This window comes from Rattus norvegicus, chromosome 3 (assembly GCF_036323735.1).
Source record: "Rattus norvegicus strain BN/NHsdMcwi chromosome 3, GRCr8, whole genome shotgun sequence".
NCBI lineage: Eukaryota > Metazoa > Chordata > Mammalia > Rodentia > Muridae > Rattus > Rattus norvegicus.
The window spans coordinates 137291459-137316460 of NC_086021.1; the positions used below are offsets into that span (position 1 = coordinate 137291459).

Genomic DNA, 25002 nt, shown 5'->3' on the forward strand with positions numbered 1-25002 from the left:
TGGTGGGGTTAGGGTCAGTTGGCGGCTTTCCATCTGTCTGCTTGTATAACTCATCTAAGAGACCAAAAGCACCACACACCTCACATCTGCCATAGAAATTCCACTGTAATTGTCCTGACATGGATCTGAAGTTTCTGAGTGCGTGCGTGCGTGCGTGATCTGCCTGCCCATAAGCAGAGGACAGAGGAGAATGTTTGAATCTTCCTATTACATTACTTTCTGTCTGAGACAGAGTCTCTTACTGATCCTGGAGCTAGGCTGGTGGCCAGCAGACCCCGGTGATTCTTCTGTCTCTGTACCACTCCCACAGCGCTGGGGTTATTAATAGGCAAATACCATCATGCCCAGCTTTTTTATGTGGATTCTAAGGATTTGACCTCACGTCCTCATATTTGCTCAGCAAGTGTTCTTACCTGCATATCTGTCTCCATAGCTTATGTCTGACATTTTTAACCACAACCAGGCTGAGGTACGTGTCCTGAAACCATGGAAGAAAAGCTATGACTTATTTCCCCCCTAGCAAAGATAGTTTCCCATGAAGCTGGTACTCAAAAACCCTTGATGCTTTGGAATAGCATGTGCTCGCTGGGTTCCAAGGATGAGCTGAAACATCTCCCAGAACTGGCCTCAGAAGACTGGGGATGTATCCCACGCAGCTCTGACGGCTCCACTTGGACTTCTGCTAGGAGCAGGACAGGGCATTCCTGACCTCCATGTCTGAACAGAGACAAATTATCTTTAGCTCAGTCCCTCCCTGCCTTGATGACCCCAGATACCACAGATCCTTCCTCGGTGCTCCAGGCTTTCTAAATGGCTTATCCCGATGAAACACCTGTGACCCCATTGGAATTTTGAAGCTGCTGGCCTAACTCGGGTCCTGAGGGGAAGTACCACAAAAGAGGAGAGAGCCACAATGTGGTGGCCTTATTGTGCCTTCTGACTGCCAAAGAAGAATTGTGTAGTCTCAGAGCTAACTATAGTAGCCACAGCTGTTATTTATTTGTTACCTACTGTATTCCAGAAGTCATATTTTTTTTTCTTTCGGAGCTGGGGTCCAAACTCAGGGCCTTGTGCCTGCTAGGCAAGCGCTCTACCACTGAGCTGAATCCCCAACCCCCAGAACTTGTCTCCCAGAGTTTATGTCGTCCTCCCAGAGTGATTTTTTTTTAAATGTATAAAGGAAACACAGATAGATTCCTGAAAGATTTTTTTTTTTTAAATTTTGTGTATATATGAGTACACTGTAGCTGTCTTCAGACACACCAGAAGAGGGCATGGGATCCCATTACAGATGGTTGTGAGCCACCAGGAAATTGAACTCAGGGCCTCTGGAAGAGCGGTCAGTACTAAATTAATCATCTCAGTGGAAGCCACTATGCTTTTGGCTAATCCACTCTACTCTGAGCTTGTCCTACAGAAGTTCACCCCAGTTACCCCCTCTTGGGCTGGTGAGCACAGAGGAAGCAGCCAATGTCAGGCCCCAGGAACTCAATAGATGGTAACTGCAGCTTTTTCCTGGTACCCGTAGGATACCCAAATCCAAAACAGCCCAAGGCCCTCATCCAGGCCTGGGGAGATTTGCGTGTAACCTACACACATCCTGCCGTCTATTTTAAATCATCTCTGGGTTTCTTATACTTAATACGATGCAAATGCTATGTAAATAGTTGTTCTGTGTGTTGTTTCGGGAATAGTGACAAGAAAAAGCCTGTTACTATTCAGTACGGATGCAGCTCTCTCAACAATATTTTACATTTGCAGTTGGGTTCGATTTAAGCCCAGGGAGTCCTCAGGGCCGGAAGGATGGGTCTTCACCGCTGCTGGTGTCCTGATGACTTGACTTCTTCAAGTGACACCTCCTTTCTGTGCCCTTAACATATTAGGTGGATATTAGGGAGCAAGTTCGTGTTGACAGGTGGAAACGTGTGGTGTTTGCTGTCCGGAAGTGATGCTGGGTGCATATGAGCACTTCGGGTTAATCCCCAAGGGACACTGCCTCCCTCCTAGTCACCCATGTGTCCTTTCAGGACCAGAAGTGTGTCTGCTTGCTTGGTGGGGCTGCTTACTGTCTGTCTTTTTACTAATTAGAAATCAAAACCACCTTTGGCTTTCCTAACATAGACGTGATCTTTGTTTCCAACTCTATACAAAAGCTCTCCAGTTTAAAAACAAAAAATCCCTTTAATATCTCCCTTTCAACTATGGGACTTGGCATGGATGAGGCCTACTAGGTTGTAGAGAGAGAAGAAGAAAGCCCAAGTAGCGAATCCCTAAGTTTTCACAGAGAGAACGTAAGAATCAGGTGTAGGGCTGGAGAGAGGCTCACGGAGGAGCTTCCACAGCACTTACTAAGGACCTCAGTTCAGTTCCTAGTGCCCACGCTGCCTGATGGCTCACAACCACCTGTGGCTTCAGCTCCAGGGGGTCCAGTGCCCTCTCTGTTCTCTTAAGGAACCCACTCACATACATAGACGCATTAAAAAATTAATTTTTAATAAAAATCTGGGTCAAGGTCAGGTCTGTGTGTCTTCATGTTTGAGAAGCATCTCCGTGTGTCTGTCATCCGAAGCAGGAAGCCTCCAGGTCCTCATTTCATCCTCACCGCATCCAGACCGCAGAAACCTTGCGTCCTGTGTCATAGATGTGTCTCTGGGAGGTGCACACACCTCAGAGCAGCCACTGGGATCTGACTGGCTGTCCTACAGTGTCGTTTGTTTCCTGTGTTTACCTCTGCAGACACTTTCTCTAGGTTGGCAGGGTTTCCAGGAATGCAGTCAAAAGCAGTTAAAGCAAAGAATGAGATAGGTCAGCAATTGTGGAAAGACCTAAAGCAGAGAAGATTCCAGACCTTGGGCCTGGAGTACCTGGCCTTGCCTTAATGCCTGACTCCTTTATTTCATGAAACCTTTGCATCCTCCCCAGATAGACGGCTAAGGACATGGTCATTCCAGCTTCATCAGGAGGGAGATTAATGCATAGTGTCACCAAGCTGAAGATACCATACAGTTCGGTAGTAGAACATGTACTTAGTGTGCATACAGCCCTGGGGCCAATCCCCCATGTTCGGTAATGGTGATAATATCTAGGCAGGCACCACTAGTCCGTTTGCTTGGCCATCACAATCATATCTCTTGTCTATAAATGCTCCTTTAGCCAAACCTTCTTCACCGGAAGTATCGGGCCCAGACTCCAGGGGCTCTCCTGGACAGACAGTGAACTTCACCTGCAAGTCTTACGGCTTCTCTCCCCGGAATATCACCCTGAAGTGGCTCAAAGATGGGAAAGAACTCTCCCATTTGGAGACCACCATCTCCAGTAAAAGCAATGTCTCCTACAACATCTCCAGCACAGTCAGCGTGAAACTAAGCCCCGAGGACATTCATTCTCGGGTCATCTGCGAGGTAGCCCACGTCACCTTGGAAGGACGCCCGCTTAATGGGACCGCTAACTTTTCTAACATCATCCGAGGTAGATGTCCTTGACTTCTAGCCCGAGCACACAGCCAGCCATTACCCTATGACTAGTACCATGCTGGGCGTTGCATTTCAACAGCAACTGTAATTACTGAGCACCCAGTGTGAGCCACACCCCTTGCCTGGTAGTTTCCATTGATTTTGCTGTGGGTACTGCATGCATTGATGTCATTCATTATCACCCTTAGCAGTAGCTCCCGGTCCCCAGACAAGGCACCATTTGTGTTCTGGGTGCTGCGCTTAGTGGTTCCGTTCATATCAGACCCACATTCATATGAGACCCACACTGAGTACGCGTATGCATGCTTAGCAGTCTCATTCGCTGTGCTGGGAGAGGCTGGGCTCTGCAGCCCCTCCCCGGGATCACAGTTAGAGCTTTTGCCTGTACTGTTTCAGTTTCACCCACCTTGAAGATCACCCAACAGCCCCTGACGCCCGCGAGCCAGGTGAACCTCACCTGCCAGGTGCAGAAGTTCTACCCCAAGGCTCTCCAGCTGAACTGGCTGGAGAATGGAAACTTATCACGGACGGACAAGCCCGAGCATTTCACAGACAACAGGGATGGGACCTATAATTACACAAGCCTGTTCCTGGTGAACTCATCTGCTCACAGAGAGGATGTGGTATTCACGTGCCAGGTGGAGCATGACAGTCAGCCAGCGATCACCGAAAACCATACCGTGCGGGCATTTGCCCACTCGAGTAGTGGAGGCAGCATGGAAACCATCCCTGGTGAGGCCTCCACTCCTACTGACCGGCTTTTGTCTTTTGGGTTTTTTGTTTGTTTGTTTGTTTTTGTTTTTTATCTTTATCATGATTTTTCTGTTTTTCAATGTTAAAGTTATTATCTAATGCTTACTGTAGAGAAGTCTAGAAGTTTACACATAAGCACATAAGCATTTATACTCCTACATTCAGCACTGGTAAGAGTTTGGTTCCTGTCTGGATGGGTCTGTTGACACAGTGTACCAGAGAGGAGGAAAGGGAGAGGGAGGCTGTCTCTGCTAGCATCCTATCTCCTGCTTTCTCTGCCTAACAATTGTTTGGTCCCCATAGCCCCTTTCTACCTCTCACTTTTTCTGGCCTCTGCTCCTTGTTGTGTCATTGCTTGTGCCTCCTCTCACGTCTCATAGAGGCTGGCGATCTGGCTGAAGGACAGTCAGTACTACAAAGGGTACCCTCATCTGTACCATAGCGATCTCCCGGGATAGTCCGCCATGACTATTTCTAGACCAATGTGTGTGTGCCTAGGACGGCTGCCATGCTCCACTGTTCTGTGACAGCATGTCAGCAGTGTCACCTCAGCCCCTCCAGTATGCTGTCAGTCAAGAGCTCTTCTTTTGAAAGCGCCACGTGGCAACAGCTCTTTAGCACTGTCCCAGTGTTTGCCGGCACTACAGCTGATGCCTTTTATACAACGCAGCCCCTGAAAGGAAGAGAATATGGGCCACCTTTTTACTCATCCTTCAGAGGCACTTCAGGAGCTCCTCAGGCCTGTGTTGTGCCCCTTTGATTTTACCCATGACCGATTCTCTGAGGATGCGTAGTTCATGCAGGTAGGAAGTGTCGATGTTCGTGATGACTCTACCACTGACTTGCCATCTGACCTTGGACAAGCTGGTGCCTCTCTCTGAGCCTCTGTTTGCTTGCGGACATGTGGAAAGAGATAGGCTTTGTCACTCCTTAGTTGGTAAGGACCATGACTGTCTCACTCAACACCAGCTTTACAGCACACAAAACACAGTAGGGAATCAATAAATAAATACCTTGCCAGAGGATGAAGGTTGGGCAGATGATCCCTCAGGCCATCCTCTGTGCTGTTGAATGACGTAGATTAGTATTGGCCTCAATAACAGAGCAGGAGAACATGATTCCTCTGATGTGGATGAGGAAGAGGTGGAGCACTTAACTTGAGTTCACATCTCTGTGTCACAGAGCCCTGCTCTTGACTTTACTGTGCTGTGGGTCTAGGACAGTGGTTCTCAACCTTCCCAGTGCTGTGACCCTTTAATATGCTGTGGTGGCCTCCAACCATAAAATTATTATCATTGCTTCTTCATAACTGTAGTTTTGCTACTTATGAATTGCAATGTAAATACCTGTGTGTTCCCATGTTCTTTGTTGACCCCTGTGAAAGGGTCATTCGATCCCTCAGGGGGTCACAACCCACAGATTGAGAACCACTAGTTTAGGACATTGCCTGCCCTCTACCACAAATGTACACGCTGTGGGTTAGGTCCTGGGCACATGTGTGAAACCTTGGGTGCTGTGCAGAGCAAGTGCCAACAGCAAGTCCTCCACCATCACCATCTTCCCAAGTCCCTCCACATAACAGTTGGTTTCCAGTCTGTCTGTCCCGCTGCCATGGCTGATGAGAAGGCTTGAGTCTCCATTCCTCAGGATAGGTAATATGGTTTCTGCCTGTGTCCTGTGCCTACTTTCTCTGTGGCTGCCAGCAGCGTGCCTTTTGCAATGCTCACGAGTGACTTGAATGGGTAGGTAGGCAAACTTAGAGATGTAAGAAAACGCAGCCAGATGTCCACAGCCAAGGAGGAAAGGGTCAGCAGGCTTCCATTGTTTCTGTTTTGGAGTGTCATGCATGAAGCCCTTCTTCCTTGTGGTCCTCAGATAATAATGCTTACTACAACTGGAACGTCTTCATCGGTGTGGGTGTGGCGTGTGCTTTGCTAGTAGTCCTGCTGATGGCTGCCCTCTACCTCCTCCGAATCAAACAGAAGAAAGGTGAGTGGAATCTCTGCTTTCTCTCAGGGCTGTCCTCACGGGATGGCCCCTGGGTTCTTAAGTACACGTGACTTCCAGTGACAAGAAACCTGGAGGGTAGTCCTGGGGGAGGGGGTTGATGGAATAGCTTCACCCCTGGGTCTAAGAGGTTCATTCCTCAGCCATCCTCCCTGCTGGCTGTCCATCACCGCCCCAGGTCTCATGCCCTCATGGGACTGCTACTGAGGTAGTAGGAGCTGTTAGGCTGGCACTGGGGAGACTCAGAGGCTCTTCCTGTCAGCCTCTGAGAGGAGATGCCTGACCTGCTTGCAGCCTTCTGTATCCCTTATAACAAGTTCCCCAGTTAGAACTCCCAACTACCACCAAGGGAATCCAAGTGGGAGGGCTGGCAGAGTTTCCATGTAGGATACTAGGAAAGCGCCTGACACACACATGTTTAACAAGGGCAGCTCCTACAGCCAGAGTCATACATATGCCAGGAAAGCACCCTCACAGTGACAGGGTACATGGCCTTAAACTCCACCGGGGAAGGAAGACATGAGTTCTAGGCCAGCCATGTTTCCCGTGTGTGCGCGTGCACATGTGTGTGGTTGTGGCTCTGCAAAGCTTCTGACCTTGGAGTCAGGCTCCAGACTTTTTCATCCTCACCACCGAGGCCTCTACCAGCTTCACTTCCCCTGTCAGAGACTGGCATAGTATTATATTTGGCCACAGCAACTTCAGGGGAAACTGGCAGAGGGCAAGTGGTTCATCTGACTTGTCACACAGCTGATGGGGGCAGCGATTTGAAGGTAGTCATGAGGCTCAAGTGAACTGCTGTGAAATGGTCGGTTGGCCGAATTCTGGGACCACTCCAGTATACATCTTCACTATGCTGGAGGAGATGGCTTTAATGCTGGTTTTCCATGTTTTGTTTTGTTTTTAATCCGGAGCTGAGGACTGAACCCAGGGTCTTGCGTTTGCTAGGCAAGCGTTCTACCACTGAGCTAAATCCCCAACCCCGTAACCAAAAGCAATAGATGTAGCATTTTATACCTCAGCTCAGTGCACCCTTTATGTAGATTTGAAACTCTGATGTTTTCTTCTGATTATATTGTGTTCTCTTTGCTGCTAAAAATGCCAGCCGTGACCCTCATAAACCACAGCGTGGAAACAAGCACCATCCCAAGCTGCCATTCTGTAGCTGAGTGCCTGGCTCAGGAGGGACCACATGGGCCACTGGTTTCCCATCCCTTAAGCACCTCCTCTGTCTCTGTCCCACACTTTCTGTCCCATCTGGACCAACTGGAAGGACTCACCTTTGAAACAACAGCCAAACCAAGTCCTGCCTGAGGACCTGAGCCCTCAGTTTGTTTTTGTTTGTTTGTTTGCTTGTTTGTTTGTTTCGCCTGACTGTTCCCAGAGTTCCTTCAGAGGGGGACCCAGGAAGGGCTCCTGCTCCAATCAGGAAAGCATGTTCCTGGCCCATCACATTGTAGAGCACTTCAGTAGGCGGCGGTGAAATCCCGCTGTCCTTTCAGAGGCCTGGCAGTAGGTGCAAACTAGCACCTCATGGGAGCTTGTTGTTGTGTGGTACAGCATCAGTGCCTAAGGGATCATAGGAGGGACAGTGGCCTGGAGGTCTGTAGACACAGGAGACCACTCAGCCCCTGAGTGGTGAGTGCGTGCAGAGCCCAGGTCCCAAACACAGGCTCAAGCAGCAGTGACAGCCAAAAATGTGCTCAGGCCAGGCCCACAGTACTCCTGATACTTTGCATGTAATAATGCAGTCGCTTCTCAGTACAAACCTTGGTAGTCTCACTGACCCATTTTACAGATGAGGTGACTGAGACACGGCAACATTATAAAAGTTGGTCAGAACCTGTGACCTGCAGCCTCCCTCTACACTGGCTCACCTGCAGATCCCGTTCCCCGAAGCCCCAGCCTGCCCCTGCCCCACCCAGAGCTGAGCTTACCGTCCTCCGGTGGCTGTTCAAAGTGCAGCTCTGAGCACATTTCAGACATATGTTTTAATTATAGCTTTTAACAGACTGGGAATCAAACTGCTACAGATAAATATAATCCCCCAGAGATAATCTGTGGGATGAGGCCCTTCCTGTATCCCAGACCGAAAAGCACCGAAGCAGACAGTTGCGTTCCTGGAAAGAGAGAATGGGGAAATAATGGATGTCATGTGAGTTAAAGGAGTTCAGCAATGGGGAGTGACCCACCCAGGGTCACACAGCAGATTAGTCACACTCCAACCATGCGGGACTTAACTGGGGAGTGCCAAAATGCCGTGCTTGAAGGGAGAGGAGGCCTAGCAGAGAGTCGGAGGGCATCTGGGCCCTCTGGGGGGTGAAGGCTACTTGGGACCTAAAGAGAACACATTAGCCCAGTTTAGCCCTCAGACTTGGCCTTTCCTGAGCTGATTCTCCCCACACCCCTTAAGGCAAACCTTGGCTCAAGCAAAGTTACACAGCAACTTGTTCCTGGTTAAATAACATTTTTTCTTTTTCTCTTTCAGCCAAGGGCTCAACTTCTTCCACACGGTAAGTGCATCCCTGAGCTGTATCATACTCACCTGTTTTATTATTTTTAATCTGTGTGTGTGCACGTGTGTGTGTGCACGTGTGTGTGTGCACGTGTGTGTGTGAGTGAGCATGTGTGAGTGTGAGTGTGCACATTTGTGTGTGTGAGTGAGCATGTGTGAGTGTGAGTGTGCACATTTGTGTGTGTGTGAGAGAGTGTGAGCATGTGTGAGTGTGAGTGTGCACATTTGTGTGTGTGTGAGAGTGTGAGCATTGTGAGTGTGAGTGTGCACGTGTGTGTATGTGTGTGTGTGTGTGTGTGTGTGTGTGTGTGTGTTTCACTACTGTTCCACTGTGTTTGGCCAAGTTAGTTGACGATGAACAGGGGACTCTCCTGTCTTCATCTCCCCTTAGGACCTCTGGGATTACAGACAGACATAAGCTGACACATCTGGCTCTATATGGATTGTAGAGATCTGAACTTGGTCTTCATGTGTAACAGGCACTTTACCCACTGACCCATTTACCCAGACGACCCCCCCCTTTACTTGTCAAATACTGTAACTCACCAACCGTCACTTATATCTGTCCACACCCCCTTTCTCTTGTACCCTGCTTATCAGGTTTATTCTTAATTATTGCCTTAAAGGAATAGCTTTCAGGGCACACTGGCATTGATAGCCCAAGGCCTTTGCCTAATTCCCGGGGAGAGTGAGGGCAGCCTCCCTCCTCACGCCATCTGTGCTCATCAAGTCCCACACAGTGTATGGGGCTCACCTCTCCAGGCCTAAGCCGTGTTCCCTCCTCCTAGGGTGTAGCCTGAGGATCTGCTAGGGTGGTGATAAAGTCCATCGGAGGTCCCAGCCCGCTCACTCGGGAGCTCAGGTGGTGACATCACAGGACAGACACCTTAGTGCAGTCGTTTATGTTCAGGAGGGTCTGTCGCAGAGCTCTGCTCTAAGAGCTGGGGTGCAACCCGGGCTCAGACTTGGAGAGGGAGGCAGGAAGTGCATGTGGAAGCAGAGCCACCCAGAGTATGGCGGCTCCGACACACCGGGGATGGGTGCCATGGCTGAAGGGCTTAGGTAGAGGAAGCCACAGCCTCTGAAGAGACGTGTAAGCAGGGACCTGAAGCTCGGGGCTCTGACGCAGGCTTATCGAGCTTGGACAAGAGAACGGGTAGCACCACGCCTGGGGTGGGGCACAAGAAGGCAAGAAAATGGGGAGGCTCATGCAGCCATGTGAGCTTCACCCCTTTTGGAGAAAGAGTTTTCTGGTTTGTAAGATAGGCCCCAGTGCTTCCCAGAAGAGTAGAACAGCTCCCCAGAATCTGTGTGAAGGTGTGAAGAATAAAGCTGTAAATGGCTTCCTGTCAGTTCAGGCGAGGCTGTGTCCTCATGAGCTGTGCAGATCTTCCCATCCTCCCATCCCCCCTCCCTCCCTCCGTCCCTCCCTCCCCTCTTCCCTCCCTTCCTTCTGTAGTTCAGAATTGAACTAAGGCTCTGGAGTGGGAGACAGTGGTATAGAGCTTGCAATGGTAGAAGAACTCACGCAGTTCCATGGAGAGATGTGATCTAGCTTTTATTTTACAAGTACCGCCTTCTCCCTGTGTAGAAGCTGGGTGACAGCAGAAGGGCCAGTGAGGGAATGACTGGGCTGCTCTAAGCAGATGACGGATGAACGAAGGCTTGGACCAGGGAAATGTGAGCTAAGACGTGGTCAGACTCCAGTTGTACTTTAAAGATAGTGCCAAGAGGACTTGCTGATGAACTGGTTGTAGCATCAAGGACAGCTCGTGTGGGGACAGTGAGGAGTCTGTGTCCAGGAGGACCATCAGTAGTAGAAACTGTGGCTGCACATAGCAGGAGGGACTCTAGGAAGCTTCAGCTGCCCATGTGTGCCTAGGAAGAGAAAGTGCACAGTGCCCTTGAGGTGAACCTGGGCTTCTGCTTTAGTTTCCCGGGGCAGCCTCTTGAACTGACCCTGCCCAATGTCACAGCCTCCACCCCTGAACATGCACATCACTCTACTGCCCCCACCCCCTCAGGAATCCCGTTCTCTCACCCTTGCTCTCCTTGCCACATTCCTTCACCTGGCCCAGTCTTTTCCAGGAGCAAAACTTGTCTCATCTGCTCAGAGACCTTTGGCTGCTTTCTGTGGGCCTTCAAGGTCAAGCCCAAAGGCCTTCTGGTCCAGCCCCTGGGCTCACCCACTGTTAGTTCTAGCCAGCCTTGAGGCCTCACACTTCTCTCCTCTGCCACATATGGGCTCTAGCTTCCCTCCTAGCCCTCTCACACGGCCTCTTCCACACATGTACTCTCTCAGCCTTCCCGTGAGCCTCTAGTGCTCTGTCTGGACATCCTGGTTTACCTGATGTGGTTCCGGGCCTGTCTGTGTTCTCATGACCACATCTCCTGAACACCGGGACTGTGTCCCTCCTGCTCACAGCCACCGCCGAGTGCCATCCCTGGGATGGGATGAGTTTTCCATAAAAGCTTGTTGAGTGAAAGAAAGACCGAGTAGCTTCCACCCCTTACCACTGCCGCCCTTGTGAGCTCTGAGCCCCTGGAACTCTTTCCCCGTGGGAGGGGTCACTGTCTGGTTTTGTTCCTGTTGGTCTCACTCACCTTACTTTGTTAGATAGTGCAGCTCTGGTAGAAAGAGACACTATGAGATGACAGCAGCAGTCGCAGCTTCTGTTTAGTGAGCACTTACTGTGTCCCACGCCCATCTGTCCCTTTACTCGTGGCATCCCACTGGTGATCATGAGTCTCTCTTCCTACCCTTGTTGAAGGACAGGGCTTCCCAGACTTGTGAGTAGCTGAAGCCTCAGGGGCTGTTCACACACAAACCCAACCTGAGCCTATGATTCAGACTCCATGGCACCCAGGAGATTATCACAGCTCCCCTTCCCGTGGTTGAGGAAGCCAGGATCTGAGAAATCAATGTGGTGCCGAGCTGGCCTGGTTCTGTGCAGGATTTCTGGGACCAGCACTGGCATTTCCCCATTGATGCTTCACTGCCTCCCGCCACCTGTTCCTTCCTCCAGAGAAGCAGGACATTTTCTGCCCTTTCATATCATTCCAGTGTTAGTCTACCCAGGGAGCTAAATCACTAGCTTCTTTTATGTCTCTAGACCAAAGTGATGGTGGGGAGCAAGCTTTAATGGTGGTTTCCTGGGCAGCAGTGGCTCTAGCCCAGCGTGGGATCAAATACTTTCTGAAAGACATTGGTGCCGGTGTAGGAGACAGCCTAACACCTCAGAGAGGGTGCCGGGGATCCTACGCCTTTGAACTCAAAGGACCCTGCAGGCTGCTGAATGGCCATGGGCCCAGCCATCTGACAGACAGGCAGAACACTGTTATCCCCGCCCACGTGAGAGTGTTGTCTGCTCTTTTATTGGGCTCTGGGGTTCATTTGGACAGCCATTGTTGAACTGCGACACGTCCGCTGCACTTATTCTCAGAATGCCAGGACTACCGTAATTGTTTGTTTTGGATTGAGCTCAGCTCAGAGCCAGACTTGAGTGGCACTGGGGCAGTCCAGTGAGAAAACACTCAACCACTCATTCAGCAAGTATTTGCGGAGGGAACTCCTTCCCCGTGGGAGGGGTCGCTGTCCGGACTAGCCCAGGACTAGGTGCTAAGGTTTCATTGTCCCTTGGGAGGTGATTTGCCATGTGAATGAAAAGCTTAATAATTGGTGTGCAGCAAGAACTAGAAAAAAAGACAAATGACCAGAGCTCAGGGGCAATCAGGGAGTGCTCCCTATGTGGGCAGCAGTGGATGAGAGCCTCAGTGTGGGGCGATCAGGGAGTACTCCCTGGCAGAGTACACTAGACAAGGAGTAGCTAGTGCCAAGGGCCTGAGGGAGGACTATTGATGACGCTGTATTAGCTGGAGCACAGGGAAGGAAGCCTAGAGCAGGAGGGCAGGAATGGGCTGTGCAGAACCTCACCAGTCAGGATGTAGAAGTGGATTGCATTATAAATGCTGAGGTTTCTGTACAGAAAAATAATTGCTTCTGTTACTGCTTCTCCTCTTCTTCCTCCTCTTCCTCTTCCTCTTCCTCCTCCTCTTCCTCTTCTTCCTCCTCTTCCTCTTCCTCCTCTTCCTCTTCCTCCTTCTCTTCCTCCTCTTCCTCTTCCTCCTCCACTTCCTCCTCTTCCTCTTCCTCTTCTTCCTCTTCTTCCTCTTCCTTCTCTTCCTTTTCTTCCTCCTCTTTTTCTTCTCTTTCATGAAATTCTCCTGTTATTTTGTTTTGAGGTGGGAGTCTCAAAGCCCAGGCAGGCCTTGAACTTGAAAGCCCTGCCTCAGCCTCCTGAGTACTGGGATTATGGGGATGAACCAACATACCTGGTTTTCATTTATGCATTACATACACAAGAGATGGAGGCAGAGAAACCAAGACTGTACACAGCCCGAGGACCTGGGACCAGGAGGATAAGATGACCAAGTAGTAGAATTCGATGTAGCTTTTGGAGATGGCCAGTTAGCCTTGTGGTGCTTGTATAAGAAAGAGAAGACTCCAGGATATGTTCCACACTGGTCTGAATCCAGCATGAGTAATGGTGGTGCCACGTTTTAAAATAGAATGGACAAATGCTTACAGCATTGAATACTGCTCTGGAAGATAGGAATGATCTCCCGAGAACAGAGTTTGAGAGTTCTGTGAAGGTTCAGATAAGGCTGTTTAAAATAGTATTTCAGCCGAGCACAGTGGTATATGCTTTTAATCCCAGCACTTGGGAGGCAGGGGCGAGTGGATCTCTGTGAGTTCAAGGCCAGCCCAGGCTACAAAGTGAGACCCTGTCTCCAAAGAAAAGTGTTAAAATAGGATTTCAAAGATCTGAAGGGAGAGTTCTCTGTGCAAAGGCCTCGGGGCTGTTTGACAGGCTCTAGCTTCAAGGTTGGGTGCCTGTGCCTATGTGCTAAGGCAGTGTGGCAAGGAGGAACAGAAAACAGAGATGAAGATGTGAGGTTGTCATAGAGAAGCAGCCTCACCAACCCAGCACTGCCTGTGAAGCCTTCCGGGGAGGAAACACATAGCTAAGTCTTAAAGAATACGTATAAGTTAACAGAGAGAAAAAGTAGTAAGGACTTTGTCCTGAATAGTTTTGTGTCAAGCTAAAGTCATCTGAGAGGAGGGAACCTTAATTAAGAAAATGTTTCAGTAAGATTGGGTTGTAGGCAAGCTTGTGGGGCATTTTCTTAATTAGTGATTGATGGGGGAGGGCCCAGCCCATTGCGGGTGGCGCCACCCCTGGTCAGACGGCTCTGAGTGCTATAAGAAAGCAGGCTGAGCAAGCCATGAGGAGCAAGCCGGTAGGCAGCACCCCTCCATGACCTCTGTGTCAGCTCCTGCTTCCAGGTTCCTGCCCTGTTTGAGTTCCCGTCCTGACTTCCTTCAATGGTAACAGTGACCAAGAGGCATAATTTCAATAAAGCCTTTCCCCTCCAGGTTGCTTTAGTCATGGCGTCTCATCATAGCAATGGTAACCAGAAGGAGGAAGCAGAAAATGCAAAGCAACAGTAGCCCTCATGCGTGGGACGCAGTAAGAGTGTCTAAGTGAGCAGACACAGCAGAACGGTGTGCGTGTGCGTGTGCGTGTTTACATGCGTGCATGTCTGTGAGTGTGATGCTTGGCTGGGAACCAAACAAGCAACAGAGACTGCAGAAGGTGGGAAGTGCTGACTGGAGAGAGCTGCATGATCACCTATCTGCTGCCTCCTGGATCCTGGAGGACTGTTGGGCCACGTGGGGCTTCTTAGGATCCAGGCACTCACGGTGGCTCTGTCGAACCCCCTGCTGCCTCATTGCTCACCCTGCCATTATTCATGCTCGAGTGCCCAAGTTCCTAGCTTGAAATTTTATAGAACTCCTGTGGGACCCGTCTCTGCTCATCTCCTTCTCTGGGACCCTCCAGGGAGCCAGGCCTGGGGCTCCGATGGTGGGATCAGGGGTGTAAACAGTGGTTGTTGTTTATTAAGCAAGACATTTTAAGGCATTTTGATCCTTCTGACAATAATGCATAGGTGTCTTTATAATGAAGAACACTTGGGAAATGTGGAAAACTGAAACAAGCAGCAACACTCTGCAGACCACTGTTGGTAGCATTTTCTTTCCAGTTCCCACTCGTTTTTCATTGAGAGTACCGAACTTGGTGACTCAGACATGCCACTCTATTGGCGTGAACAAGGCACTGAGACCTATCCCCTGCACCACGAAAATAAAATGGAAACTTCCCACCTACTTTTTGAACACAGAAGGGTTTAGTTTATGCTAATTTCCGAAAAACCACTGCCTGTCGGCCAAGCCCCAGGACGTGAACGTACTTCCGTGTCTTGTCCCGGGCTCAGGCCTGTGTCTATTCAATCCCGCCAAAAGGTACAGTTGTGGTTCAAAAGATGGGCACTATCCCTGCTCATAATTTGTCCACCACTCCCGGAAAGGACTGCCCTGGCTTGTCCCACACAGCAGTGTGGAGTCTTCTTCATCCCACCCTCCTCCCCGTGTGCCTTCCCAGTACTGTCAACTCTAGAGATCCTCCCAACAGGGGCTTTTCAACAAGCTGGTGTGCTTTGTTTAGCGTTCCCTCAGTGAGGAGACCGGCTCCTGTGTCCAGACGTTTGATCAGCACTTACGGTCCCTCCTCCGCTTGTGTAGGAAGTAGGGACCTGAATGTTATTCTGGTTGATTTGCATAAGCTCTTCAGATAGATATTTTTATCTGAGTCTCTTTCCACTTCAGGTTGCACGAGCCCGAGAAGAATGCCAGGGAAATAACCCAGGTACAGTCTTTGGTGAGCTGCCCTTCCTGGGAAACTTGGGGTGTGATTTCCTTGATTCAACTGGAGTTGCAGATCCAGTTCTAAATTAAGACTCTGGGCTAGGGAGGAGGATCTATGCGTCACTGAATCACCCATGAGTTCTCTGCCTCCTTCTCCAGCAACCGCCGGAGAGTCTGGGGCTTCTGGGTTCACTGTTAGCCGTTGCATAACTTCAGGGGGCACCAGTGGCAGTGTCCCGAGCGCCTGGAGTCAGAGTGCAGCCTCCTTTGTTGCACATTCCTGCTTCTGGGCTCTTGCTCTAGCCAGTTCTTCCACTGGGGAACCTTCAGCAGTGCACCCTACTGTTCCCTGCCTGTCATGGCCGTTCTCACCTTTGTAGAGGAGGAGTAACCCTGTGTCGTGAATGACCTGGATGGATGACAAGGGTACCTTCCGTGACCCGGTAGCTTCTCCCCCTTTGCCGAGGGGAACTTATAGGCAGTATTTTTGTTTATTTCCCAGATCCCTGAGCCCTGTTGTCTCTCTCCAATGGTGTCACCTCTGGCCACACAGGGTTTCTCAGAGCCTTGTGACAAGACAAACCCTGTCCTGAGCCTGGAGTGAAAGCCCTAGCTTTCCTGCCATTTCCAAAGCAGTTGACATGACTTTAGACAATCTGCTGACAGAGCCAGGCTTGGAGAGGTGTGGTATGGGGGCCCGAGACACCTTGGTTTGTTGTGCCCAGCCCCTACCAGCCTTAGGCATGAGCTGAGCGGTAATTAGCAAGTATGAGACAGTTTCTAGTCATGGCAACCAGGGCCCTTTCCCCCTGTTATTTGTGTTTTTGTTTCCTTCTGGAATCTTCTGGGTAAGAGAATTGGTTGCTGAAGCCTATAGAAATTCACATTCCAAGACTTACTGAGTATGCAAATAAATGTCAGGCCCTAGAGCAAGGTGGCCACTTTTCTCCTGGGGAGCCAGCAGACTTGCTTTAGGTCCCCAACACCAGCCTCTGTACCTTGCCAGGGAGGGAGGCAAGTTCAGTCCCCGTGGTTTCCCAGACAGCAGTGGGTACCTGCAGGGCTCAGGACAGAGGTGTCACAGTATGGGAAGCCCACCGTGTTCGGTTCCAACAGGCTTCGTTTCTTTTGCTCAGTTGAGTGACTTAGACCAATCATTGAGTTTATATCTGCTCTCTAGGTCACATTTTTTAACCTGTAAAACAGGGTCAGTCATTCTTCCTGTGCAGAATTGTCGTCAAGCCTCCGTGAAATGATTTCTGACTGTGATTCCATTCATCTCTCTGTCTAGCCGTCTGTCCACTCATCCTTCCACCTATCTGTCTTTCTATCCATTAATCCCGTCACCATGAACTGGGCCTCTGTGCTAGCCTTGTCTGCAATATAGCAAGTGCCCAATTTAGAAAAATAAATGTGTAAATGAAGGAGTGTTCCCTATCTCCTGGGAGATCGCATTTACTAAGGTTGTAAAGCAGACATAGTCTTTGGTGGTAGATGCTATGCTAGGGAGATGTGAACTGAAGGGCTCAGAGGAGCTCTGGGCCCAGCCAGAGGGAGGGTAGAGCAATGCTAGATCAGAGTTGTACTTGGTGCACTGGGGTCTCTTACATGGGAGAGGGAGGTGAGAGTGGGTGATCCAGGCCAAGGAAAAGACATGGGAAGGGGGAGAGGATAGCTATAGGTGGGTCCACCCAGAAAGAAGGAGGTAACATGAAGCTGGAGGAAGCAAACTGGGACTGGAAAGGGACCACCACCATAGTGTTCAGAAGACCCTTTGGGCTCTGTGCGGAGGAAGGTGGATTGGAAGGGAAAAGGCTGGAAATGGGACACCATTGGCAGGAGAAGGGGCCTGGATGAAGGCTGAGCCCTCTGGGAAAGAAGCATGCAGATTTTTTTTAGCCAGTTGATGAGTCAACAGGCTGGGCTCCAGAATGACTTTCTCTCTGTGTCTTTTAGATCCAGGACACAAATGACATCAACGACATCACATACGCAGACCTGAATCTGCCCAAAGAGAAGAAGCCCGCCCCCCGGGTCCCCGAGCCCAACAACCACACAGAATATGCAAGCATTGAGACAGGCAAACTGCCTAGGCCAGAGGATACCCTCACCTATGCTGACCTGGACATGGTCCACCTCAACCGGGCACAGCCAACCCCCAAGCCTGAGCCATCCTTCTCAGAGTATGCCAGTGTCCAAGTCCAGAGGAAGTGAATGGGGCTGTGGTTGGCTCTAGGCCCCATCCCCACAAGTTTTCTTGTCCTACATGGAGTGGCCATGATGAGGACAACCAGCCAGCCAGCCCTGTCTCCAGAAGGCCAGGTGGCACAGGTCCTAGGACCAGGGGTAAGGGTGGCTTCTGTCTTCCCTCCGTGGCTCTCCAACACCTCTTGGACACCCATGTCCCCTTCTTCTGGAGCTGGGTGTTGCAGAACCAGAGGGGGAACTGGAGAAAGCTGCCTAGAATCCAAGAAGCGTTGTGCCTCAGCCCATCACACTGGGTCTGGATCCTGGTCTTGGCAACCCCCAGGTTGCTTCCTTGATGCTCCAGCGCCTGGTCTTCTGTGTGGAGAAGAGTTCACCATCTCCATCCAACTTGAGCTTCGGGGCCAGACTCCCTTTAGATCAGACCGCCCCATGTGTGGAAGAACTACACCAGGAGTCAACAAGTTTTCAGCCAACAGTGCTAGCCTCCCCACCTCCCAGGCTGACGAGCCCTGAGGAGAAGGAACCCTCTTCCCCTAGACCAGCAGAGACTCCCTGGGCATGTTCAGTGTGGCCCCACCCTTCCAGTCCCAGCTCGCTTCCTCCAGCTAGCACTAACTCAACAGCATTGCTCTGTGGACGCCTGTAAATTATTGAGAAATGTGAACTGTGCAGTCTTGAAGCTAAGGTGTTAGAAAATTTGATTTGTGCTGTTTAGTTGTTGTTGGGTTTCTTTTCTTTTCTTTTTTTTTCTTCCTTTTTCTTTCTTCTTTTTTTCTTTTCCCCCTTAAAACAACAGCAGCAGCATCTTGGCTCTTTGTCATGTGTTGAATGGTTGGGTCTTGTGAAGTCTGAGGTCTAACAGTTTATTGTCCCGGAAGGATTTTCTTATAGCAGAAACAGATTTTTTTTCCAATTCCCAGCACCCTGAGGACCAAGAAGGATCCCTCTGTTGTCATTTTCAGCACTCAGCGTCACTGGGATGAGCCAGGCTCTGTCCCCACAGCTGGCCCTTGGCCTCCATGGCTACTGTGGTAAGTGCAGCCTTGTCTAATCCAGTGCTGACGTTGGCCATTCCTCATTGAGGAGAGAAGGTCAGTGACAAACTCACAAGCACTGCAGAGGCATACGGAGAGAAGGGACGCTCGGCCAGCACCCGGTATTCCAGCGCTCTGAGGTAATCAGTGCAAGGAGTCTGTTATTACCATCAGACCTCAGCAGGATCATACTGGAACAGAACCTGATCATACCTGTGACAACACAGCTGTGAGCCAGGGCAAACCACCCCACTGTCCCAGAGTCTGGGCAGAGGCTCTGACCCCCACCCTTCAAACTGGATGTCGGGGCCTGGCTGGGCCCAATGGCAAGCAGATGTTGCAACCCTAGCTATCTGGTCTTAACATGCAGCTCAGTAAGTTGAGGCGCTAATGTCCCCCCATGCCGGGGGATTCCTGGTTCCGGCTCTTCAAGTAAGAAGCTGATTCAACCTGCCTGTTTCTGTAGGTGTGACAGGGATGTCAGGAAAACAGCCAGGACTCATCTCTATAGGGCTGGTGACCTGATACTTCCCATAAAGGCATCCAGGAGTTAGCTGACCCAATAGTCAGAGTTGACCTCACTGGCCTAGCAAACCGTAACTTGTCTTTGGCCCAGCCATGGTCTTGGGCTGTCTTCTAATTCCAAAGGGTTGGTAGGTAAAGATCCATCCTCTTCCCCTCTGCCAAGAGACATCACGTGTGTACACACACACATGCGCGCGCGCACACACACACACACACACACACACACACACACACACACGGGTGTATAGGTGAGTTAAAAGGATGTCCTCGCTGACATCCTAATTTTGTCTTAAGTTTTTTTGGAGGGAGAAAGGAAAGAGGCAGGGAAGATACGTAGCTCTAGCTTTAGTCAGGCAGCCTGGGGGGATCCCCAAGCCTATGTATGGAACCCTGGTACGAAAGCGCCCTGTGAGGAGTGGGATTTCAGTTTTATCTGTAGACCAGATGAGAAGGAGAAAGGCCCCATTTTGTACATAGTTGCAACTTAAAATTTTTGGCTTGCAAAATATTTTTGTAATAAAGATTTCTGGGTAACAATGATGCCTTGGGGTGTTTCATTTTGTCTCTGAAGCTTTGTCCTTGGAGTCTGCCAGTTGCCTGTCCTCTGGGGCTGGGGGTGAGGAGGGAGTGTGCCAGGGCTTCAGAAAGTTCTGTATCACTTGGTCCTCTCTAGTTTTTACAGAGGCGGAGGTTCTGTTCCCTTGGCTCAGAGGGAGTCATGGCTGCATCGGTCGTGCTGAAAATTCAGACACAGACTCTCTCCACTGCCTCAGTGTCGTGGGGATCTAGACAATTCACCCAGCACTGGCTACCTGTGGGACCTTGGCTGTACAGTAGGGTTTAATTGTGCCCCCTCCCGAGGTTCCCTGGGAGAAAGAAAGGAATCCCCCATGCTACCTAGCAGGTCTGGATTAAGTTCAGTTGAGCTGTCCCACTCCACCTGCCCAATGGGGCTGATGACCCCATCTTAGGTTTCCATGGCTGCAGTGAAGCATGGTGACCAAAAGTGAGTTGGGGAGGAAAGGGTTTATTTTGCTAACACACATCACAGTTCATCATGGAAGGACAAGAACTAATGCTGAGATCATAGAGGAGTCCTGTGGCTTGGTGTTCTAACCAGACCCGGAGCCCCCAACCCCAGGAATTTATACGCCACCTTTAGTGTCCAGCCCCTAGACTGAGGGAGGCTTTTGTGCACCTTGTGTGTTAGCTCCCTGTCACTGTGACCAAACACCTGAAAGAACAGTAACTTAGGGCTCTAGGATTTAGAGATTTCTATCTGTGGTTAGCCGGCCCCATTCCTGTGGGCCTGTGGCAAGACAGAACATTATGGCAGTGGATGAGGAGTATGTCATCAGAGGATCCTTAGCAGGAAGAAGGGTTGAAAGTCAGGGCACACCCTTCAAATACAGCCTCTAGTTACGTGCTTCCTCCACTCAGGCCCCCCCTCACCTCCCACTAATGCCATCAAGTTAAGAATCTCAGTGGAAGAGCCTGTTGATTAGGCCATAGCCCTCGTGCTCCATCACCCTCCAGTGATTCCATCGGCCAGCTGGTGACCAAGCCTTCAGCATGTAAGTCATCTCATCGATGCAGTGTGCCTGAGAGTCCTGTGATCTCTCGCGTTCTTCAGTTCTTCACGGAATCTTGGCAGATGGGTGCTCTGGTGTCCATTTCACAGAAAAGGAAACGAGGCTCAGAGAGGCAAAGTGACCAACTCCTAATGGTTGAGTTAATAACTATTTCTCAAGCCCCTGCTTGGAAGCAGGCCGTTTGCAAAACTCTTGAGAATGCAGGGTTGACGAAAGATGGGCCACACCCATATGAGCTCATGGAGTGGGAGGAAGTGAGAGCAGCTGCCAGTCCTAACAGAGCACTGCTGAGCCTGCCCATGGCCTGCTTACAGAATGAGAACATCAGTCAGGGAACAAGGGTCCCCTGCAGGAGGGCAGCCCTGCTGCCAAGAGGAAATGGGTGCCCTCGGGCTTTTAAGAAAGGAATGTGAGGGCAAAAAAAGTCGAAGTTTGAGATACAGATTGTTAACATTCCCCAAGGTGCTAAACCAGACCTAGAGAGAACAAATTTACTAATTGGACATATATCATAGCTTTATAAAACCTGGTCCCTAATCAAACAGCATAAACAAACTCAGATGTCTTTCTTGTCAGGACTAACTAATCCTTTAGTAATGCTTTTAAACAGTGCTCTACTGTGGCAATGAGAAGAAACACTCCCTCCTTTCGCCTTCCTTCTAAGTTTGGGATACTTTTTTCCTTATCAGATGGAAATTCACAGGCTTTGCTAAGCCCGCATGAGTAAAGCAGCTCCCCAGACAGGAAATCCCCAAGATGAGATCTAAATATTGATAAGGATGAGTCAGGTTGTACAGGGGAGTCAGATCCAGGCAGAGGTCGGCCTTCCCTGCAGGTACTGAGCCCTACAGAACTGCACCCCCTTCCACAGTACTGTCCATCACCCCTGTACCCCATCAGCCTCCTGACAGATTCAAAAATGGGTCCCGGTCTTTGTACTTCGAAGCTCTGCCCAAAACACTTGCTTTCTCCTCGCCCTCCCATCTGGGGACTGGGCCTAGTTCATTTGTTATACATGCTATAGCTGTCTCGCCATTCTTTGGAGCCTGTATCACAGTGTGTAATTATACATGGACCAGGAGTTGGTTGATTAACATCCCTCTTCTACAGTGCCCTGGGTGCTGCCTGATAGTAAGTAGAGTGTTGGATTATGTTCCTTAACACAGTTCCCATGACCAGACCCTAGACAGCATCCAGCAAATACTGGTTTGAGAGGTGGGAGAATGGAGGAAAGAATGGGAAAATGGAGAATGAGCAGATGGATGAATTAATGATGGCTAGATAGATTGTCAGATGAAAGAATGGTTGGGTAAGAGGAGGCACGTATGAATGTATTATATACTATGTATGTATATATGTATGTATATATGTATGTGAGGAAAAACCAAGCAAGAAGAGAAAGGACATAGTTTGAAGCCTGCCTGGCATCTTAGGAACACTAAGATCCCTAACTGCCAGGTTAGGAATTAGATTCAAGCACTAGACCCCCTGACTTTTTCCATTGAGTTTCTCAGTCATTTGTCATGGTCCTGGGTCCATTTTCCCAACTGGCAAGGAGCCAGTGACATTTATCTAAGCCCTGGATGCCTCTTCTTGGGAAGCTGGGGCTATCCATAGAAAACAGGATGAAAGAATACAGCCATATTCAAATAAACCCAGGAAACACTTTAAAGGGCATAAAGATAAATATTTGAGTTGATAGGTTAAACATGATACTAAATAAAAGACATATTGTTGTGACTGAGGAGACAACCTAACCATTAAGGGCACTTGGTCTTGCATAGACCAAGCCATCAGTAGCCCCAGTTCTAGGGGATTTATTACCCTCCTCCTACCTCCATGAGAACTAAGCATGAACTTAGTGCACATAGACACTGTGCACTCAAGTGCATAGATACTCATACACAATAAATAAATAAATAAATAAGAGGTTTTAAAGAAAGAAATTAATAAGATTTTTTCACTTTGCTAAAACCATAGACTAAAATCCAAATGGTCCAAAAATTTAGATGTAAGTGCTGACACTATAAAGTTCATGTAAGAAAACACAGAAGGGAGACTTAATGACTCTGAATGTAACAGTGACATTTTTGATATAATACAAAACTCCAGACAACAAAAAGAATAAAGCCATAATTTGGGCTTCATCAAAATCAATAACTTGCTAGACATCATAGCACAAACCTTTAATCCCAACATTGGAAGGCAGAGGCAAACAGATCTGTGAGTTTGAGGCCATCGTGGTCTACATGGTGAGTTAAAAGACATCCAGGATTGGATAGGAAGATCCTATGTCAAAAAAATTAAACATTTATGTTCACCAAAGGACACTATTAACAGAAGTCAACCTATTTATTGCAAGAAAATAGTTACAAGTTGTGTATCTGCTAAAAGGTTAGTATATAAAAATGTATAAAGAACTCTTAAGACTCAGTAATAAAACTTTACACATCCACCTTCATGGCCCAGCCCAAAAAATCTCATGACTTCCCTCTTCTTGTCTTCTCTAAAACCTGCCAGATTTTGGCCTCATACCTAGTGGCCCAGCCTAATCTAACCATGCCCTCCTGCAATGCAGTCAACATAGATTTCCACCAGGACCTTCCTACCTATAACAACCCACAGATCTCTTACAACCATCCTATCCACTCAGACAGACCACTTCCTTCTCCAGGATCTAGCTGCTGAGTCTCCCTGACCTCCCCATTCATGTATTTGCCACAACCACACAAATCTAGTCTGAGGACCACCTTGCCTGCACTACAAATGACCTCTATGCTTCAGCCAAGACCTGCCCTACCTATTCCCTAAACCTAAGGACCCTCCCATACAATATCTAACCTTCCCACCTAGCCGAATGCGCCCCCAAAGTTCAGGCTTGTACCAGGAGCACATACCGTACAGTAGCCCAGTCCCCTCCATGCAAGCCATGGAGGACTTCATTCCATCCAAGTCATTTCCAACTTCTAGACCCAATGTCTCCACCCACCCAACATCCTCTCTTCAGCCCCAACCTGTTCTGTACACAACAGACTAAGAATTAAGGATAAAAAAGTCCACATGCCCAGACTTTATTGCAAAAATACCAAAATACCAATAATAATGATAATAATAATAATAATAATAATAATAATAATAATAATAATGTAAGTCAAAATTTTCTCTGTAGTGCTATGGAGATGTCTACCAATGAGGATTTTCTACATGAACCCCAGGAGACAAAATTTAAAAGAAAAATCATAAACTTCACCAAAAATTGAAGGAGTTTAAAGAACACACACACACACACACACACACACACACACACACACACACACAGTGAAATTAAGTAGAAAGAAATGAATGTGGCTAAATCTCTCATTCTGCAGACTGCTCAGGTGTAGGTCTCTGTGTTAGTTTCCATCTACCAGAAGAGGAGGCTTCTCTGATGTTGGCTGAACAGGGCACTGATCTATGGGTAGAGCACCGTAGCCTTAGAAGCAAGGTTTTATTGCTAGGTTTTAGAACAGCAATGGTATGTGTTTTCTGTAGGCCTATGACCTATCCATTCTTAAATTCTTGGGTACCAATGGTGTAAGTCATGGATTTCATCACATGGTATGGGTCTTGAGTCTACTCAGAGCGTGGATGGCTACTCCTATGATATTTGTACCCACTATTGCACTAGCATTGATTTGAAAAAAAATCAAGGATTAGAGTACATTGTATGAAAGGTTTTCAATAAATAAAAAAGAGTTTAAAGAGGAAGAACTTAGTAAATATAAATGACTGAGTGATGGAAAAATTACAACCCCCCAAAGATAACAGATGGAATGATAATGACAACTAATCTTGACAGTAATCTTGAAGAGGCCCTGAGCTGAAGGGAAGGTGGAACTAAGAAACCCAATGATTTAATTGGAAAACTCGAAGTCTTAGAAATACTCAAATATAATATAGACTATCAGGACTCAAAGATAGTAAAGGATCTAGGAAGCAAAAGAGGAATATGATATAATTGAAAGCTTAAGAGAAAACACAAGTCACATAAAAGTCTGATGGGAAAGTCCATCAGAAGAACTGATTTCTCAATGGAAACTTTGAAAGCCAAGAGCAACAAATTCCAAGTTCTAATACCTGTCATGACCAA

General features: G+C 48.8%; 1 protein-coding gene across 10 annotated transcripts in view; it reads left to right on the forward strand.

Moving 5' to 3' along the window:
- The window catches only part of Sirpa (signal-regulatory protein alpha), a 38348-nt gene extending 18527 nt beyond the window's left edge, over positions 1–19821 (forward strand). For 4 of the 10 annotated variants that reach the window (XM_006234952.5, XM_017591496.3, XM_006234953.5 and 1 more), the window contains 6 exons: positions 3154–3468; positions 3870–4205; positions 6102–6215; positions 8722–8746; positions 15476–15527; positions 17471–19821. In XM_006234952.5, coding sequence (XP_006235014.1) covers positions 3154–3468; positions 3870–4205; positions 6102–6215; positions 8722–8746; positions 15476–15527; positions 17471–17728 — 1100 coding nt within the window. In that variant the 3' untranslated portion in view covers positions 17729–19821. The remainder of the gene's footprint in view (positions 1–3153; positions 3469–3869; positions 4206–6101; positions 6216–8721; positions 8747–15475; positions 15528–17470) is intronic. The other 6 variants (XM_063283159.1, XM_063283160.1, XM_017591497.3 and 3 more) reach the window with 3 other exon arrangements.
- Positions 19822–25002: the final 5181 nt, after the last annotated feature.